Consider the following 20328-nt stretch of genomic DNA (forward strand, 5'->3'; position numbering starts at 1 on the left):
CTCATCTCCCCTCAACTACTACCGTCCCCTCATATCTAATTGCGAGGACAATCTTGGATTATTTGGTTCTTTCTCAACTTCATAAGCACCATTATCAGAGGTGACGTTGTCCAAGCTGAAGAAAGCTTCATCTTATCTGGGCATTACACCACAATACATCTCACCCTACCATCAGGCAAAACATATCCGAAGCAAACCCCCTTCAAGATGTCAGCCAAACACTTCATCAACGACCCAACCAAGCTGGTCAATCAGGCCCTCCACAGCCTAACCCTCACAAACCCAAGCCTGGCCCTCGACAAGCCCAACAAGATCATCTACCGCAGACCGACACCCGATGCCGCCCACAAGAAGACCGTCTCCGTCGTCTCGGGCGGCGGCTCGGGCCACGAGCCCTCCTTCGCAGCTATGGTCGGCCAGGGCCTCCTCTCCGCCGCCGTGGCGGGCACTATCTTCGCCAGCCCGAGCGCGGAGCAGGTCCGGACGGCCGTCGCCTCGCGCGTCGACACCAGCGCGGGCGTCCTGGTCACCGTCATGAACTACACGGGCGACGTGCTCAACTTTGGTATGGCCGTCGAAAAGGCGCGCGCCAGCGGCCTCGACGTCGAAATGGTTGTCGTCGGTGACGACGTCGGCGTCGGGCGGGCCAAAGCGGGCAAAGTCGGACGGAGGGGCATCGCGGGCACGGTGCTCGTGCACAAGATTGCCGGCGCGCTCGCGGCGCAGGGCAGGCCGCTGGCCGAGGTCGCCAAGGTCGCGCGGCTGACGGCGGAGAACCTCGTCAGCGTCGGCGCGAGCCTGGAGCACGTTCACGTTCCCGGGCGCGCGGTGCCCAGCGGCGAGGAGGAGGGCGCGCTGCAGCTCGGCGAGGCGGAGCTGGGCATGGGGATTCACAACGAGCCCGGCTCCGGCCGGGAGAGCGCGGACCTGGAAGGGTTGGTGGGCAAGATGCTCACGCAGCTGCTGGATCAGAGCGACAAGGACAGGGCCTTCTTGAACGTCAACTCGAACGAGGTCGTGCTGCTGGTCAACAACCTCGGTGGCGTGAGCGCGCTCGAGCTCGGAGGCATCACGGCCGAGGTCGCGGCGCAGCTCGAGGGCAGCTACGGGATCCGGCCCGTGAGGATCCTCAGCGGAACGTACATGACGAGCCTCAACGGCCTGGGTTTCAGTATTTCGCTGCTCAACGTCGTCAACACGGACATTGGCGGCCCGAGCATGATCCAGCTGCTCGATTACCCGACCGAGGCCACGGGCTGGTCGTCGCCCATCCTCAAGGAGACGTGGGAGGCCAAGAACCAGGCCACGCGGGAGGAGGCGGCGGACGCCGGGCAGGCGACGAAGCCTAGCGATCTCAAGTATGATGCTGCTGCGGCCACCAAGGCTATCACGGGCGGTCTGCAGAGGGTCATCGCGGCCGAACCCGAGGTGACTAGATATGACACCGTCGTCGGTGACGGCGACTGCGGTATTGGTCTGAAGAGAGGAGCTGAAGGTAAGAGCCAAATCCCCCCATCCAATTTAGACATCACAACAGGCATGCATGCACATTCCGCTGACACGCTTCACCGTCACCAGCAATCCTCAAGCACATCTCACAGAACCCCCTAACAGGCGACGCCGTCGTCGACCTCGCCTCCGTGGTCCCCGTCGTCGAGAACACGATGGACGGCACCTCGGGCGCCCTCTACGCAATCTTCCTCAACGCCCTCACCGCCGCCCTCCGCAGCCTGTCCCCCGGGTCCGCGGACGCAAAGACCTGGGCCGCGGCCCTGAAGCAGAGCAGCGACGCCATGTCGCGGTACACGCCCGCGCGACCCGGCGACCGCACCCTCGTCGATGCGCTGTACCCCTTTGTCGAGGTCCTCGGCGAGTCGGGCGACGTCAAGAAGGCGGCCGAGGCGGCGCGGGCGGGCGCGGAGACGACAAAGGGCATGAAGGCCAGCCTGGGGCGGACGGTGTACGTCGGCGGCTCCGGGTTCGAGCAGGTGCCTGACCCTGGCGCGTGGGGGTTGAGCTGCTTTTTTGGCGGGTTGGCGGGCCTTGAGGGTGAGGATGGATGGGAGAAGCTGTAGAGATGGATTGCCGAGTCTGCAGTTTTCAAATTGGTTTCCTTGTGTATAAGGCGGATCGCGCCTGTTTTTAGTAGTAATTTTCCTTGCTGAGTGAATCGGGTAATAGGGGGGGGGAGGGTTTGGTGGTTGCACAAAGCTTGGAAAATCGGTAGAATGCTCAGAGTCAGGGAGAAAATGAAAAGAACCCAAATGATCCATTTTGTCTTCAACGCCTATCTCATCCCGTTTTGAAACAATAAAACCACTTGACCGTGGGTATTTATGCGAAACTTGTTTCCCTCCCAAGTTTTTGGTTCGTCCGCTGCTCTTCTTTCCCCGCCTCTCTTTTAACTCATACGATAGGGTACGGTGAGCATGCGCCAAGTTGTCCCCCAACCAAGCGCTCCTCATTCACGGTCCCAGTTCACCAGGTTTTTTCTTGCTGAGGTATATTTCTTCGCATGGCCGGATAGTGTAGTCCCTCGTTCTCCCCGCTTTCTCGAACTCAACGATCTTGTGCATGGCCCAGACGTTTATCGTAGAGGGGCCGCATAACAAGACTAAAACGCTCAACTCCTTCTCGTTCGCGGTTTTTGAATTCCTTCAGCTCAGAAGGACCAGAATGACGCTATCACCACGGAGAAACCTATGTAGATGTTAGCCTCCAGTTCTTGGGGGTATCGGACGCGAGGTGGGCATGAACTGACATCTTGCTGATGAAGCGGTCCTTGTTGACGGGACGACCCTTCTTGCCGTTCGCCAGGCGCGGCGTCTCTGTCCACATTTCCTAAAGAGTACCAACATCAGCCTCGCTCTTTGTGATTCCTGGCGACGAGTAAGGGTAGGGAGTTATCGCACCTTGACGTTCTCCAGAACCATGTTGCAGTGTCTGTCAAAGGCCTTGACGCGCGCGAGGAGCTTTCGGTTGTTTCTGATGGAGATGAGGACCTGGGTGTGGCTGCGGACGGCGGTCTGGAGGATGGAGAGGGGTCCGGCGCTGAACTCGTGCTCCTCGAGCTGGGCGATTTCGTACTCGGTCAACTCATTGCGCGACTTGGTAAGAAGCTCCCTGTTGGTTTACGTGTTAGCACAATGGATGGATATCCTTACAGGGGATAAGAACGGATACGCACTGAATCTTGGGATCGGTCGACATGATGGGCAGTACTCTGGTGGGTATAGTCGTGGAGGGCGTTGATGGTGTATGTCGCGACAACGTCTTTGGATGCAGGGCCAAGGTACACACAGCAAGGCTGAAAGAGTTTGGCAGTCTCGCGGCTCAGCGTGATGGCGCACAGGTGCTCTGATTGGCCAATAGCTTCAGTGAGGTCGGCGCTGGAAAAAGTGTTGCCGTCCAAAAATTACAGGCTAAAGCTGCACTGGATAGCTTGCAGCGATGTGCTAGGTTTAGTGGGGGTTTCCTGCTAGGCGCACCTTGGTCAGTGCGCGCAACTGGCAGTCTTGAATTACCTTACCGGACTGACCCATGGTTATTCTCGGCCTCGAATTTGACGTGGAGAAGAGCTTTGGAAAACCATTCCCGCGACATCACCTAAATCGAAGCTCCTTTACCACCACCCCCCTTCCTCCCCTCTCCCCCCTCCGGCCCGTCTTCCACACGCCCACTATCCGTCAGTCGATGCATCGCTTGTCCTAGACGAGCGCATTGGCAGCTGGTAGTAGACAAATGTTCTCAAGAGCGATCGCACTTAGAGCCAGGCCGGCAGCGTTAGCTGCTCCTTGCCGGAGCTGCAGCAGGAGCTTCGGTATGCCTCTCAGAGCCAAGATCATCGGCGCGGAGGCCTCATCACGCGCACAAGTGAGTCGCTCTACATGTCTTGCTATCGGTATTGTCGAAGACGTTGACTAACATACCCTCTTCAACAGATGTCGACCCAAATCCCGAAAGGGTTTGAGCAGAAGGCCAAGGACGACCCTGACGATGTCATGTTCAACAGCAGTTACGGTCTGAGGACCATTGAGCTTAACCGCCCGAAGAAGCTCAACTCCCTGGACGGAAGCATGATCCGAAAAATCCTGCCGAGATTGGTCGAGTGGGAAAAGTCGGATCTGGCAAACGTGGTAGTCATGAAGGGATCAGGCGAAAAGGCCTTCTGCGCCGGCGGAGACGTCGCCGCACTGGCAAAGTGGAATAAGTTTGAGGATGGATGGAAGCGGAGCGCAAAGTACTTCGAGCTCGAGTACAAGCTGGACCACTACATCGCGACGTATCAGAAACCCTATGTTGCCTTCATGGATGGTATCACCATGGGTGGCGGTGTCGGTCTGAGCATCCACGCGCCGTTCCGCGTTGCCACTGAGCGCACGATCTTCGCCATGCCCGAGACAACGATTGGTTTCTTCCCCGACGTTGGCGCCTCATTCTTCCTGCCCCGGATGGCCGGCTCCATCGGCACGTACCTCGCCCTGACGAGCGAGAGACTCCAGGGCGCCAACGTCTTCTACTCTGGTGTCGCCACGCACTACCTCCACTCGACTTCTTTGCCCCAGGTAGAGGCCCGTCTTGCCGAGATTCGATTCCGCGATCACGATTCACTGGAGAAGCGCCTTCAAATCGTCAACCAAACCCTCGAGGAGTATGCCACCGGTCTCCCTCACAACGAGCCCATCCTTCTTGGCGGCGACTTGCGCAAGGCCATTGACCGCTGCTTCAGCCAGAGCAACATCGATGCCATCATCAAGGCCCTCAAGGCTGAGAAGGGCTCGACGAAGCAGTGGGCCGCGAAGACGATTGAGACGCTGCACAAGCGGTCGCCTACGGCCGTCAACGTTGCGCTGAGACAAATGCGCATCGGTAGCACTTGGTCCATTGCTGAGACTTTCAAGCGCGAGCACAAGATTGCAGAGAAGTTCATGCAGCAGGGCGAGTTCACCGAGGGTGTGACTGCGTTGCTGATTGAGAAGAGGGCCCCGGTATGGAAGCCTGCTACTCTGGAGGAGATCAAGCCTGAGATGAACGTCACGGAGCCCTTCTTTGAGTCCAGCGGAGAAGAACTTGAGCTGCTGAACGACCGTGACTACAAGGAGTACCCGTACACATACTTTGCTCTACCGACCGAGGCCGATGTACGAAAGGTTGTGCTCGAGGGCCAGCACACTCCCGAGGAGGTCGTGAAGAAGCTCGCCGCCTCGAAGAATAACCGACAGGGTGTCGAGGCGGTAGTCAAGGAGATTGTGGACCGCAAGGTCCTCGCGAACGAGGAGGGTCGCGCGGTCTGGCCCGAGGAAAACCAATAGATGGTGTTGGGATATGTCACCGGGGTAATTCCCAGGTGTGTATGATACTGTAGATGCTTTTGCCATGTATCTGAATAAATTTCACGGACTGTATTGTGATCTATTATTGACATTCGATGGAATGCATGGCTGTGTTCGTTGTGAAAGTGGAGATCGTGAACTGTGTTGGTCAAATGCTTCATCAAATTGTCGTAGTTGAGCCTGATTGGCCCAATAAGTTTGGCATTAAGGAACGTTGGAACCTCGGTGGATTGGAAACAATGCAGAAAAGTTGGGGTAGCGATGGCTTCGTGCTGATAGGCGGGCCTGGTATTGTTGCCTGCACGGCTGTGGTGGTCGCCTCGAAAATATCGGAGATAAGATGAACCAACTATTCCGTCATACAAGTACTCCGTACCTTGAGGTGAGGCAAGATTCCAGGCCCTACGTTCCATGACAAACCTCTCGACATGAAGAGCGATGACTGTGGCGGATGAGCTTTGATGGCTTCGCTGTAATGGGTTAATGGCTACTGGTTGCCGGATGAGAAGGCGGGCGAACGTGGAGTCACGGATGCAAACACCATGGTAGCGCTGAAAACCTCTAGGTAAACTAAGATGAAATGAGGTGGATGGGTCGGGAGTTGGAGGGGGGAATGAATGAATGATCGATCTCTCGGTTGGACGGGCAGAACTTCGACCCTGGTCCGTGAGATTGATTGTACGGACAACCCAGGCGAAAGACGGGAAGAGAAGAGGAAAAGAGAGAGACCTCAGGCTCAGGCTTCAAGAAGTGGGCAAGTATAAAGAGGGCCCCCGGCCCCCCTTCGCCGTCTTCGGGCAGGAGAGCAAAGAGCAGCTTGCATTTCTCCCCTACCATTTCTCATCATCTTTTTGTAAGTTCCGGTGCTTGGTCCGCCCTGGTCCTGAGTCGCCGGTGTCGAGTCCCGGTTGCAAGCACAAAGTCCGACCAAGAAGAGGCAGTAGCAACCGGCTGGTCAGCAAGAGGACGAGGCCCCACCCGCACCCGAGAACCTCAGAAAGCGAGGAAAGAGGGGACCCACTTACGGCATTCACACAGCAACCGCCTCCAGAGGCTCCAGAGGCTTCAGGGGGGGTCACATCCGAAATTCCAGCGGCAAAGGTTTCGGTCGAGCACGGACCATCACCGGAAGCCCTTTGAGACCTTCCTCCGCTCTCCCCGGTGGGCCACTCAAGTCGCGGACGAAAGCGTGCACAGCGTGTTTTTGGCGCGTTCTGGATTCGGTGCAAAAGCTGGGTTCGCGCTAAGAAGCTAAGCGGCCCTTACCCCTGGTCCAACGTCACAGCACCCCCTGCTGGTCTAACCCGCTTTGGGCGGCCTGTATTGTGACTTCCTTCATTGTGTACCCGCTGTATTCTTTTACTACACGCGACAGACTTCACGTCTTCCATTCCTCGTTGTACTGTCCGTCCCAGGTCACAAGTCTCACCTGCAACTTGCTGGTAAAAGCTTGAGCCTTTTCCATTGATCTGTCCGGCATCGGGTTTGAAAAGTGTCTCTACCTGTCTAACTCTGCACCAAAATAGCGAGGCGTGCGTTTGTCTCGGAGCTGCTCTCTAGTCGCGCATGGGCTTTAAGTGGTTTGATCCACTTCCCAAAAACGCGACTTACACCAAAGCCGGGCCCAGGACGCGACTTCCTTCACGACCACGGCCATGATACCCGCCCCGCGCTTTACGTGACGCCTGCACTTTACCACTTTAACCACTACAAACACCAATTCGTAACCCACTCTCAACTCTCAATCCCTCCACTTTCTTTTCCTTTTTTCCTACCCTTGGTCACCGCCCAACAACTACTGCCGGCACCACTCGACTCTGTCGGCAATACCTCTATCTATTCGTCCTTTCATATTCACCCGTCACCTCGCTTTCGAACTGGACGAACACTCGAGTCGGTGACAGCCTCGCCTACGATGGCGTCGCCAATGCCATCAGCGCCTGTGGGTAACTGGGGAGGTAACGGCCAAGCGATGCCACCACAGCCTCCTCCTGGCCCAGCAGATATGGATGATGCGGGTGTCCAGATTCGAACCATGGGCCGTGAGTGCTCTCAGTTCTATTCCTGCTCTGTCGTCCGCCGGATATACTGACTGGGAGATACAGTCAAGGTCATTTACGCGTTCGCCGACAGCGGCGAGAGCTTCCTGGCACGACACTCAGAACTACTCACCGTCCAGACAGTACCAATCGACGAGAAAACCACAGTCGGCATGGTAGACTTGAAGTTGTGTGCCCAGGCCGTTGTTAAGTGCAGCCCTGAGCTGCTGAGCGACGCCACTCGCGACTTCGCCGTCTACGCATACGACTACTCCGAACCCGATGAGCCATTGGTCGGACAGGGCTTCCTAGGATGGATCATGAACAACACAGATGGCAAGAGGATCATTGGCCGCACCACCAGGAATCCTCTTTCGGTTTTTAGCGGTGGCGTCAAGGAGATCTTGGAGATCAAACTGAAGCTGAAGCCAGTAGCCGCCATGACACAACCGAGATACGAAGTCGAACCTAGACCAGACGCTCGACACTCATATCAGCGCTCTGAAAGCCACATGAGCGTCGAGATACAACCCACGAGACCCAATGAGGGTGCACTCACGCCCAATAGCCATGCCGAGTGGGCCAGCTTCATGCAGTCGAATCAGCAGATGGGCAACCAGCAACATCCCCAAAATGGTGCATCCCCTCACCACCTGCCCCAGCACCACAACGAGTTCCATCATCAACCACAACCACCACAGCAACGACAACAAATGCAGCGAAGCAATTCTTTTGCCTACAATGGACCCCCGCCACAGCAAATGCAAAATTCACAACTTCAACAGACCATACGCCAAGCGCCCATGCAAAATTCTGAAGGGCCTAATCGGGTGGCCCCTACCCTTGTTGACACAGCAACCGAGACCCAAGTGAATCCACCATCGAGACCATCATCCAGGGCTTCAAACACATCAAAGAAATCAAGATCTACCGGACGACCGCGTGGTCGCCCCCGAAAGCAGCCGAGGGCTGAGACTCAAGGTAACACGTCGGGCTATGAGGATGGAACCGATGGCGACGATGGTCCAGCCAAGAAGAAGAGGGCAACCATGACCCAGGTCACAGGCAACATCAATGCCCCTTTTGGTGGCGGCTCTGGCCCTCTCCGCGTCACAGCAAGCACGGCTGGCTCCTTGCGAACCTTGCGACCGGCCGGAATTTCTCAAGACCCTTCTATGGGCCCTCACATGCAGGATGTGCCTAGAGCCCCGACACCCGTCCCAGACAGAGGTCCCTCAATGCCACAGGGTGGCAAGGCCACGAAGGGTAGCAAGTTGCGTCGGCAGTCGACATTGAGCCAGGCCGCCACGCCTCCCAGCCAACCCCAGTTTTCCGAACCGCCCTTTGCCATGTCTCCGAGTCAACAAGATGGCCGCTCCCCGGACTCAGAGGCCGTGTCTCCCAACTTCTCCGAGGACAGCCCTGCAGCCATTGGATCTTCACCGCCCGTCCCTCGTACCACCAGCTTTGTGCGGTCAAGTCCGCCGGCGTCCAGCCCGATACTCCCTCCTATGCGAATGCCAATGCCAATGCCACAGCATGACTCTGGCTTTATGAGCGGCGGCGTTGACGACCTTTTCGATGGCGACATTATGAAGCCACTTCCGAAACCCGTTGCTACTGCACCGAAACAATCCAAAGGGCGAAAAACGAATCGCAATGAGACCAAGGAACACATAGATGAATCCGGTATCCCCATCCAAGTCTTTCAGCTGGCGGAGCATGTACCCAGCGAAATAGATAATGCTCCGAAGATCCGGAAGCAACCCCCTCCTAAAGCACCCACTTCGACGCCGTCGACAGAGCCATTACTGCCTCCTCTACAGCACGCCGTCGGCGAGTCCAACATGACAGTGCCTCCGCAGCCTGCGGGAAAAGAGCCCTCACCACAACAAGAGGAGCCGGTTGTGGTGATAAAGCCTGATGTCGATATGGACAGTCAAAGTGCTCCCAGTTTCGAGGCCCCTCGGTCTGAAGATAGCCTTGACATAAGACTCGAGCAACTTGTACAAGCTGTGCAGGATAAAGCACCTGATGTAGTGTTGCCGGAGCCTTCGACATCGGCTCCTAGCGCAGCCGAGGTCTTTGCTCTTCCTTCCGCACCACCTTCTCTTTCTCGGTCTACTTCTGCAGGATTTTCGCAGGCACTTCCTATGGTCCCGGCCAGCGACCCGATCGGTCCTATCGCATTGCCAGCTCTCCCACTTCCAGATATAACCTCTTTCTCCGAAGCGCCCTGCCCGCCAAGCGACGCGTTTCAACCCCCAAGATCACCGACCCAGGCCCAGAAGGCAAACAAGAATTATGTCAAGAAGAAAGCCATCAGAGAAAAGCTATTGCAGGCCATCGAGAGTGGGCAAACCCCCATGTACTGCAACAACTGTGGTGCTATTGAGACTCCCACATGGCGCAAGATTTGGTCTCAAGAGCATGAGGGTGTCCCCGAATTCACCGAGTTTTCGGACAAGCCTGGCAGAATCACTGCCATCCTGGTCTTGGAGCGAGATGATGAAGATAAAGTCACCAAATACCAGGTCATCAAGAAAGGCTTGGCACCTCATGAGGATAAGTCAGAATGGAAATGGCATATGCTCTGCAATCCCTGTGGTATTTGGTTGTGTAAATGGAAGGCGCATCGGCCATCGGAAAAATGGGAGAAGGACAGATCTCGACTCAGTCAACAAAGACGGCCTCGGGGTACTGGGCGAGCTCCTAGACCGCCCAGGACGAAGAAGTCGGATTCGGCAAACCCGCTCAATCCGACGTCTGAAGCTTACTTCACTACGGACCCCATCGGGCCCGACGATCGGGGCATCTCGCCCATGGATGAGAGCAGATCTCGCGGCATCTCACAGGTCAGCAATGCCAACGAAGCTTCACAGCGATCAGTCTCTCAGCTATCGATGTCTCAACCGCCTGACTATCAGGGCTCACGGCCAGCGTCGCCCGGGCATGCCTCCAACCCGGGGTCTACCCACTCTCGAGGAAGCGGTACCGCCAAGAGCCCAATCACCCTCGACAATACCGACGTGGTGCAAGATATGGGTGGCACCCGACGGCTCCTATTCCCTTCACCTCGAAAGGAAGGCGTTGCTAAGGTCCTGGGCGAGGTTGCCGTTAACATCGTACAAACTGCGCCGGAACTGAACGTCTCGGCGGAAGCTGCACAAAACAAGGAGTCCACCGACAAGTCTAGCAAGGACGAGGCGCAGAAGGACACCGGGTCGAATAAGGAGAACCTGGCTATTCCTAATGATGACCTCGAAGATCTGTTTCGGAGCCCCATCGCTCGTCCGTCGACACCGCCCCCTCGGGAAAGGCCTGCTAACAGCGGCCCCTTCAAGACTCCCACTCGACCGACACCCAGCCATCGTCCCATCACTAGAAGCGTCACTAGGAGTGTCTCGCGGTCGCTGAGGTCGGGCGATATGCTTCGATCACCCATGGCTATGCGCCGCACGCCTATGAGGACTCCGCGGTCGGCTAAGGGCCAAATCCGGAGGAGCCCTCGCCTGCATCATGAAGAGTTCTCTCAGATGGAAATGGCCTTGGAGGAGTACCTTTCAAACCAACCGGTCGACCACCAGTATGACTCTGATATGCTAGAGGCTATGAATCGAGCATTGGCGGAGTCCATGAATGCTCCTGGTTCAAGTTTTGACATCACCAGTATGATGATGGATTCAGACTGTCAACTCGAATTCGGTGATCTGTTGGATTCGCCATCCAAGCCGACGCCGCGACCGACTCGGCAAACGAGTGATTACGAGGATTGGGAGACGTGGGAGAAGAACATGCGTGAGCGCCAGGCGGCAGATGATGCCGCACGCGACTAGATACCCGGTGGAAGTTTTCACGAAAGCGCGGGACATGGGTCCACGCAATACGCGCAGCATCGCCACGAGTCGTATGATATTTCTTATTGGTTTTGAGTGAGTTGCATCATAACAGCGCGCCTGCGGGCATGAGATATATGGGAGAAGGCGTTTCGGGGCATCACAAAGAGGATGCCTGGGTGGACCTAGAGTTCACAACACCGGCCTTGGTGCTATGGTGATGAGTCATACGTTGCCTCTGCTACTGCATTGATTCGATAGTTTAGGATGAGGCAATTGGCCTTATCCCAGCAATACATTTGTTAATGACATACATACCTCTCATTCGTGACAACCCCATGTAATCTTCCTACCTCATAGTGACTTATACCGTTTCGTCATTACATATGTCATGTACAGCTTCAATCTACTTTTCAGAACTGACCCAAGGTTGAATAACACCTGTCGTCGGCAGATAGACGCTTTCGTCAGTACTCGCGGAGAGCGAGGCGCAGATTACCAACATAAACTTCAGTTACTGCAGTTTTTATTTTAAGCTCGGATGGGGGCTTGTGTGTTGGAGATTGAAAGTCCACATAAATACCAGTAGTGTTATCCGACGACGTCCGGTAATACTGCATGCAAGCCCGAAATTTCCGGGGCTAATGTGTCAGGTCGAAGTGATGGCTGCCTGCGTTGTCCCTTGGCGGTATCTCGAGATTGAGAGTTTCTAGTGTAGCCTACCTCGCCTGCCAGAAACAGCTGTAAAAAGGGTCAACGCAGAGGTGTGTCTCAAGAGTGACAGTTGAAGCGCTCCTGTCGATTGTCGTATCGAGAATCCCACTGGAAATTGCGTCGAGAATCGCGTTAAGAGTCGTCAGAGAACAGCCAGAGAAAGCCAGATACAAAGGCATACCTCGAGACGTCAGTGGAAGCGATCCAATTGATAGTCGCGTTGAGCTGAGGATGGTGTTGACGTTGAAATGTGTGTATTAGGCGTTGGGTGACGACGAGCAAGAGCTATCAATGAAGTCTTGTTTCTTCTTCGTTTGCCTCCCCTTTACACACACACACACACACACACACACACACACACACACATATTCTCTCACCACAGCCGGTCACTCTCATCATTCGTAGGTGACCTCTTTGCCATTTCCAGGAAGAGATGAATGCCCGACGTAGCCTTCAACTTGAGATATAAATGAACAAGAAGAAGCAGGAACAAATCATCGCAATCAAAAGGGACATATAAAAACAACACGCCGGACCTGTCACAGCCGATCAGTATCGTCTGAGATTTTCATGCCCAATGCAAGATTCAACTACTGGCACCAACTCAAATTCGAGTACACCTAGTTGTTGAGAAAAGCCAACCGCTCGATACGCTCTCGAGACTTGAGGGAAACAAGACCCCTCTCACAGTTAGAGTGAAAGGGCACGTTGCCTCTTTTCAAGCGTTACTCCTCACACTCATATTTGTGAGTAATTTCTTAGATATGTTTGAAAGAAAATGAATACTAAATGTGCTTCTTCGACGAAGAAGAGTGTTATCTTACTTGACTATGTTTCGTAAATTGAACAATCGAAGCATCTTTGCTCTCATAAAGCACTGCTCTTTACCCACATATTGATAAGAGATATTTGTACTCTCGTGAACCGCTACTCCCCAAGCTCGCATCCCTAGGCGATTTCCTCGCTCTGATAAATCACTGCTCCTCACGCTTGTATTCGTGGACAACCTCCTGAACGTCTCCGAGAAGACATACACGCCCGACATGATAGCCAGAGGGATAAAGTCCTCTCTTGCCCGGGCAGGTCTGGTGTTGGGGAGCAGCTCTCCAAGGCCCAAAGGAGCGGAGAATCTACAGTGCGGCCCTCGCTAATGCGTCCGAACCCCGGCACTTCAATGCTAAGGCTGATTCTACGGGTCTCCCTACAAAGCCCAATATCGAGATATAGTTCAATGAGCCCCAAAGGAATCGCACAGAGTCACGTCGACCCTGGTGCCTTTGTACCCGAGTGTCGGGTATCTCTAGTGCATGATAACGGCTGGCTCGCGTTTGCCTGGGTAACATCAATCATCTTCGAAATATACATCAGTCCAGGAGAAGCACACGATCTTCGGTCCATCCTTTCGTCTGAATATGAAGGTAGCGAATGGTTAGTGACACAGAGCGAGGATGATGGCGAGGAGGCCGAGGATCCAGAGTTGACAGTAGGTGATCTATAACAACCGTGCAGCCTTGAGACTGCACCCATCTACAGCCAGGTGATAGGATATAAAGTACACGTATTCTACACATTTTAACAACACCGCACTTGCTTCCCCGATTTTCGCTTCCAGCTTCTTCCGCTGCGTTACATCCCGGCTCTGTGGTTCGGCCGCCTGGGTACTCGTGTCCGTCCTCCTCTCTGCTCCTACGAACACGCACGACGTTTCCCTCTCTACTTTCTCCTGACCAAGCCCTTGGCGTTGGAGTACCCCTTGATACGCTTGGTGTACTTCCACAGGTGCTTGTACTTGGCGGACTGGCGCTTGGCTTCCCAACCGCGGGCCTTCTTGGGCTCCTTGAGCGAGAAAACGCGCTTCGGGCGGAACTCAATGTCGGCGCCCGGCACGCCGGCGCGCTCCATCACGCCGGCGGTGTTCTCGTCCCAGATGGTGCGGAAGATGTTGAAGCCGACGGGCTTGAGGTTGAACTTGTCGCGGTACGACTTGAGGGAGAAGCCGTCGCGGGCCTGGTAGAGCTTTTTGAGCTGGGCGGTGTCGAGCTTCTGGTCGCCCTGCTCGAGAATGAAGACGGAGAGGCGGTGGTAGGGGGAGCCCTTTTGCGCGAAAGCGGGCAGATAGGGAACGGCGAGCTGGGCCTCGTCGCGGATCTTGGAGAGCGGGATGGACGTTGCTGTCGGCGAGACGGGGACGTTGGCGGCGAGGTAGTGGCAGCGCTTAGTGAAGCCGTCGGTCTCGACGGAGGGTATGTCCGAGTCCATGATAACGATGGAGACGAGACGCTCGCCTGCCGTGAAGGGGGTGATGCGCAGACGCGGGGGCACCTCGGAGATGTTGCTGGGGAGGATCTTGCCGGGGGGGACCTTGGAGCGGCGGAAGAAGAGCTGGACGTCGTAGGTCGGCTTGATCTTGGGGAGAATATCGGGGATGATATTGAGCTGTTGGATACGCTGCTCAATCATCTTGGCCTCGTAGGATTGCCACTTGCGCTCGGCAAGGAAGCGGTAGATGGGTTTGCTCATGTCACCTGTTCCAGAAGGCATGTTAGCTCTCAATGCGCGTCTCAAGCACACAAATCTACGTCATGTGTCCATACCGAGTCCATCCTCGAACCGCCTCTTGACAGCGGGATCGTTGATATCCGCCAGAATCTTCAATCTCTCGACCTGCTTCCGCAGACTGGACAGCCTCATCTGACGCATCCTCTCTCCTCCCCTGACCTCATCACCACTCAAGCCCTCCAGCAACTTGATCGCTTCCGTCTCCTTCACAATAGCACGCAGCTTCTCCTCGCGGTCGGCGGCGAGGATCTTGCGCGCCTCCTGGAAGGCCTGGTAGGGCAGCTGCTCAAAGGGGATGTTTGAACTCGTGCGGATGGCATAACGGCGACGTCTCGAACCAACGGGCGGTGTGCCTGCCTTCCACAGATCCTTCTCGGCCCACGGCGCGACGGCCGTGTTGGGGTCCAGCTCGACGGGGTCGACGGTCTCGGGACGCTCGCGCGACACCTTGTACACTTCGGCGGCAGGGGCGGGCGTCGTCGAAAGACTTCTCCGTATCGGCAGGGGCGTGGCGACTCTGTTCAGGCATCGGTGAAGCGGCCGGATGGCCTGCCTACACGACGATGACATTTTGGGCTGTGAAAGGAGAGGGGGGCGTGGTGGGTTCGGCGGGTGGTCGTCTGAATCCCGACCAGAGCTTCTGAAGGAGGTTTTTCACCAGAGCTTCACGAGTCTGCTTTGCGGGTCTCCATAATTATTTTTCCAATTGAACGGCGGAATATCCCGCCCCGGACAGGGAACTGGAGCTCCCATTGACAAGCCACACAGCGTGCACACTACAGGTACGTACCATTAATTGACGCTGCCTGATTGGTAGCTTCCTTCGATAGGACGGGCCAAATTTTCGTGTTTCCTGCGGAAAGGGTTGCAGCTCCCGATATTCCAACGCATCGAAGGAGCAGCCCATCGAACATCGTGAACTCCTCTTGCGACGTCCGTACACACAATGGCCGGCAAAGGAGTCAGGAGCCTTGGAGAGGCTATGAGGGGGCTGTCCCTCTCGTCGATGTGCAGGAAAGCGAGCTCTGCAACCTCCTTCATTGGCTCATCCAGCTTCACGAGATCAATGGCCACCGAGGCGCCATTCCCCGGCATCACAACCTCCGCCTACAGCACACCTAAGCAGACGGAGTGGACACCAAGTACGTTCTACAGAAACATATTCCATCCTGTACAAGATGCAATCACTAACGTCCCCTTCTCAGCCACGTCCGTTCCTGTCACAGTTCACGCCTTCCCGACGCTCGAACCCCAATCCCTCGAGTCCTACTCGACGAAGCACCTCTACCTCCCCCTCCGCCGCGACCTCCTCCATCTCGCCGTCGTCTACGAGGGCGACTCCACCCGCCAGGGTACGGCCAGTACCAAGACCAGATGGGAGGTCCGTGGCTCGCATAGAAAGCTACACCCGCAAAAGGGAACCGGTCGCGCCCGCGCCGGCACGAAGCAGTCGCCCATCCGCCGCGGCGGCGGTGTCGCCCACGGCCCCAAGCCGCGCGACTTCAGCACCTCGCTCAACCGCAAGGTCTACGACGTCGCCTGGCGCACCGCCCTCAGCTACCGCTACCGCCGCGGCCAGCTCATCGTCTGCGAGGACGGCATGGAGCTGCCCCTGCCCCAGGATTTCCTCGCCCTGACCGACGGAGGCTTCGTTGGACCCAAGATTGCGGAGGAGTACCGCCGCAAGTGGATGATGCAGGTCCTCGAGGCCAACCAGTGGGGCAAGGCTCACGGCCGGACGTTGTTCATCACCAACGGGGACAGGCCGAGGTTGGAGGAGACGATGGAGACTGTGGGAGATCAGGGCAGGTGTCTCGGTGTTCACGATGTGGATGTCAAGGATCTGTTGGAGGAGGGACGCGTGGTTGTTGAGCGCGCGGCGCTTAACGAGATGATTGAGTCGCACCAGAGTGACTTGATCAGCAAGATCTTTATTGGCGGTGCTTTGAAGCGCGGCCCAGCCATCGGTGGTTCGATCATTTCATGAAGCATCGAATGTGCTTTGAAAAGGGGGGGAGGGGAAGAAGAAGACGAAGAGAAATCTGTCGATATATGTAACACCAATCAACGAGGAGACCTTCTGTTTAGAAGACGCCTCTCCGGCTTGTAGCAATAGAAGGCACAAATTGCCGTTCACTCTGTCACCTATACTAAGGGAAAGATGCATTTGCCGATCTGTGTGGTAAAACAGAGTCATCGAATAAACACGAGTGTTGTTCCAGATATTACATTTGGTTTTCAACAGCTAAGAAATGTTTGCGCTCGAAAAAGACTCTGTTGATCCATAAGGGGGCCAAATGTCTAGACTTTGGAGGTTGATAAGAAGTTGCTGATATGCCCAGTTGCAATGAATCGAATTGATTCTACTTCAACGAGGGGCTACCTGAGCACCTTACGCTGTCACGTACTTGGCCAAGTTGCATAAATGTATCAACACCAAAGCTGTGACTTGCATGTTACCCTTTTCCCCTCCAGAAAAGGCAATATGGATTTAGGCACTCCGTAGAATGCACAAATTGAACAATTCGTGTGTGTTGCGTATGCTGAAACCAAAAATGGCAATTGCAGAACATGGCTTTCTTTCTCTGGCGACTATGGGGCCGTTGACGTCCGGCTTGCCTCTATTCGGAAACCTGATACGCCATACTGCGTCGTAAGAACCTGGCAGGAACCCCGGGCCTTATTGCGTCGCCCCGAGAACGGAAACCCACACGCGCATATGCACGCTCAGTCAGCCGAAGCAAAGGACGAGACTGAACAGTGATACTCGACACGGAAAGAGTGACACGAATGCAAGCAGACCTTGTGACTGAGTATTCAAGTCCAGTATTGTAGTTCAGTCCGCATCTCAAAGTACTACGAAGCAAGGTAGTACTTTTGAGGAGCAGAAGTACTACTAGAGTCAGTAAGGTAGACACCGGGAACGCTCCGGGTCTTTCCCAGTCCCATATCCCCCGTCGGGACAAGTGGAGCGAGTTGCTAAACAACCCGGCCCGAAAAAATCGACAAAAAAGAGCGTTGCAGGTTTCCCGCGCGCCGCCGCTACGGTGCAGCGCGGCGGAGCGAGACGTACCTATCGGGGTCCATGCGCATCAGCCCTACGTCATTGCTGGCAGGGGCATTTTCGTCCTTGGCCTCATCCACTCCCGCCCACTCAGCCAGTCGTCAGCAAACATCCACCACCACCCAACCCGCCTTACCTCAATTTAGAGTTTCCGCTGTCCAAGGCAAACTACCTTGCCAGAAGCCCGCGGGCACCACCCATGCTGCCGTCGTGTTATACATCATACAGTAGGATTAAGGTACAGATAACTCTGCCCCATGTTTTGACGACCTACGGTATTGTATTCGTCTTCTGGATGCCGAATTCGAGGGTGTCGAGGAAATCTGGATGCAGCCAGATATCGGGCACGGCTTTCGAGATTGGAGAAAGAACATACTGCGCAAATATGCAGCACTCCCAAGTCGAACAAGTCTCAGGAGACCAACATGCAGAAATGTCCTCATCCTCCTCCTCCTCCGCCTCCTCCTCCTTCCGCCTCGAATAATGGAGCCCTGCAAGGCTGGACCAGATCCCTGCTTTCCCGCCTTGATGCCTGCAAGAGTGGAAGCAACAACAGAAGCACCGTCGTACAGTACAATACGAAAGAGTATCCTAACCTGTGTTTGCTGGGTTAAGACATTCCATGGATACTCCCTCTTGTCCACTTGCACTCGGCGACGGTCGCCGAAACTCGCCGCACGCGACCTGACAGGACTCAGGAGTCAGGTTCCTCTCTATTCCATGAGTTACAGCGAGAAAACAGCGGGTCGTTGAAAGAAGCGTTTTGGACGTTTTCTCCTGTGTAATGCTAATTATTGTACCTTAGTACCTACTACCCGGCGTGGCGGGCCGTCCAAGGGATGGTTGGGCTGGGTTTGGCGCGCCGGGTACACCTGCCCATCGTCCTAGTTCCCCGTACCCATCATCCCGTATTTGGATATTTGGAGGCTACCAGTGACGTAGATATGTGGTAGTTCAAGTCTTCAGTCCAACGAGGAGGAGAGCGGTCGTTGTATGACCATTGCATAGGTAGACTACCTAAAGGATTGTTATTGCGCTTGACTTGTTCCACGCTTTTGTTGTGTCTCTTCATCAACTTCTAGACAATCACCTATCGTGCCATGCCATGAGCGACATCCTCAGATCCTCTAGCAAAGCCCCTCCCTCCCGGAAGCAAGTGAGATTCCCCGGGCAGACGACAGGACTAGGCCCCCCTTCAACGTCCCCCACTCTTCGCTTCTCAAGGCCACTGCAGTGGTGTTGTGTTGTTGTGTTGTTGTCGTCGCGAATGGGGACCCAGGGAATCAAATCCAAGGGGGGTCCGTACTGACGTAGTGCAGGGCAAGCTGGGTACATACCGGAGCTTCCTAAACCTGATGTAGGATCCCGGGGCAAGCTTCTAGCTTCTCCTCCTACTCTTCTTAACCCTTCGTGTCAGGTTCTTCTCGTTCATAAACCGACTCGCCTTCACCGCATATCGTCCTGCTCTCTTTCGACTCCTCTTTTCTCCCCTTTCGCTCTTTGCTTTGCATGGCGGTGGGTTGGTACTTTGGCACTGCTGGTGAAGCTGTCTACCAACTTGAAGACTTTGCCAAATAACACTAGGCACATCTCCAGCCTCTCAGGCAAGCTTCGGGTTCTCCTCCACCAGCGCCAGGATAAGCGGGGGAAGGCCTTCGATACAGACTACCACTTGGTACCAGCTCGTTAGTCTCGATGGCAAAGGTCTACAGAAAGGAGCCGTCTTCGTCCCCCAACCTTCGCCTTAAGTTACCAACGCTATCGTTTCCATCTCGATTCCCCTGGCCCCTCGATACATCGACTCATCAACTTCACAAAAGGCTTCCAATGGCTTCTACCGATCTTCAGTCCATCAATTACTCTATCCTCGAAAATTTGCCTCTATCGAATTCCTTGTGAGACCGACCGACCCTGAAAAGATTCGCCTTGCCCTCAATCTTAAACTCGACCCCCATAACACCACACGCACCAACAGCCGACTAGGACACTCATCGAGACCCATATTCCATCGACAAGGACAGCATAGCATGGCCTTGACAAGAACTAAATCAAGGTCACTAGAATCGACGACCCCTTATACCGACTGCTCCCCCCCCTTCCTCCCCCCGAAGCGAAGCCGAAAGCTCAACTCGCCCCACCCCAGCACCAGTCCGACCGAAGTCGAGAACTCACCGAATACGAAACCCAGCGTATCCTACTATCGACGAACAATTGCGTGGCAACGGCCGCTGGACCCCTTTTTCTGCCTGACCTGGGTGAGGTTGATAGGTGGTGAAGTGTTTAGTGGACACCGACTCCGTTGCCCAACTTGTCTTCCATCGACATCTAGTCAGACGGTTCGATGGAATATGTTGGAGAGAATGAAAAAAAAAAGAAAGAAGAACGACACGAAGTAACAGCCGTATGTCTCGACCGTCTAAGATGCAGCTAACGACGATCTCGTCCCGGCTGGTAACGGCGTTCCGGCTCGCCTGACTGGACCCACCACAACATGACCCTGCGAGCAAGCTTCTCACTGATCAGCTACAGATGGTCGGCTGGCTCTGCCAAAGGGCTCGAAGCAATATTCCAGTCAGTTGGCATATCCGTTCACCTACCCAAGTCGTACTACCACTTGAGAGGACGATACCCCCGAAGGGCTCCAGCGATCAATATCTTGCCCCATCAAGTTACCTGTCTGAACAGGGCCTTGCATCCCGAGTAAGATCACAGCATCTGCCCAGTGGCTTTGTGCCGAATTTTCTTTGTTGATATCATTATCTTGTGTCTATCCGAATTCCCTA

The 20328-nt window shown here is 55.2% G+C and overlaps 5 protein-coding genes across 5 annotated transcripts; 4 read left to right on the forward strand and 1 right to left on the reverse strand.

Annotated features, from left to right (window-relative positions):
• Positions 1 to 207: 207 nt before the first annotated feature.
• On the forward strand, positions 208 to 3055 carry BDZ83DRAFT_715782 (dihydroxyacetone kinase; the record flags this gene model as incomplete). Its single annotated transcript, XM_060511782.1, has 3 exons — positions 208 to 1495; positions 1579 to 2049; positions 3033 to 3055. 3 exons carry the CDS (start codon positions 208 to 210, stop codon positions 3053 to 3055), a joined length of 1782 nt encoding a protein of 593 aa, XP_060370398.1.
• Positions 3056 to 3822: 767 nt separating this feature from the next.
• On the forward strand, positions 3823 to 5312 carry BDZ83DRAFT_647108 (enoyl-CoA hydratase/isomerase; the record flags this gene model as incomplete). The annotated part of the gene is made up of 2 exons (XM_060510044.1): positions 3823 to 3873; positions 3942 to 5312. The coding sequence occupies 2 exons, from the start codon at positions 3823 to 3825 to the stop codon at positions 5310 to 5312; spliced, it is 1422 nt and encodes a 473-aa protein (XP_060370399.1).
• Positions 5313 to 7248: 1936 nt separating this feature from the next.
• BDZ83DRAFT_747560 (GATA transcription factor) lies at positions 7249 to 11208 on the forward strand (the record flags this gene model as incomplete). The annotated part of the gene is made up of 2 exons (XM_060513454.1): positions 7249 to 7375; positions 7439 to 11208. The coding sequence occupies 2 exons, from the start codon at positions 7249 to 7251 to the stop codon at positions 11206 to 11208; spliced, it is 3897 nt and encodes a 1298-aa protein (XP_060370400.1).
• Positions 11209 to 13336: 2128 nt separating this feature from the next.
• BDZ83DRAFT_602428 (phosphatidylethanolamine-binding protein) lies at positions 13337 to 15177 on the reverse strand. Its single transcript, XM_060507169.1, has 2 exons — positions 14517 to 15177; positions 13337 to 14447 (listed from the first exon to the last, which is right to left on the reverse strand). The coding sequence occupies exons 1-2, from the start codon at positions 15049 to 15051 to the stop codon at positions 13636 to 13638; spliced, it is 1347 nt and encodes a 448-aa protein (XP_060370401.1). The 5' UTR covers positions 15052 to 15177; the 3' UTR covers positions 13337 to 13635.
• Positions 15178 to 15427: 250 nt separating this feature from the next.
• Positions 15428 to 16468, forward strand: BDZ83DRAFT_747562 (ribosomal protein L4/L1 family protein; the record flags this gene model as incomplete). The annotated part of the gene is made up of 2 exons (XM_060513455.1): positions 15428 to 15623; positions 15687 to 16468. The coding sequence occupies 2 exons, from the start codon at positions 15428 to 15430 to the stop codon at positions 16466 to 16468; spliced, it is 978 nt and encodes a 325-aa protein (XP_060370402.1).
• Between the last annotated feature and the right edge of the window lie 3860 nt (positions 16469 to 20328).

The sequence above is a fragment of the Colletotrichum acutatum genome (genome assembly GCF_030867785.1).
Source record: "Colletotrichum acutatum strain CBS 112980 chromosome Unknown BDZ83scaffold_7, whole genome shotgun sequence".
Classification (NCBI taxonomy): domain Eukaryota; kingdom Fungi; phylum Ascomycota; class Sordariomycetes; order Glomerellales; family Glomerellaceae; genus Colletotrichum; species Colletotrichum acutatum.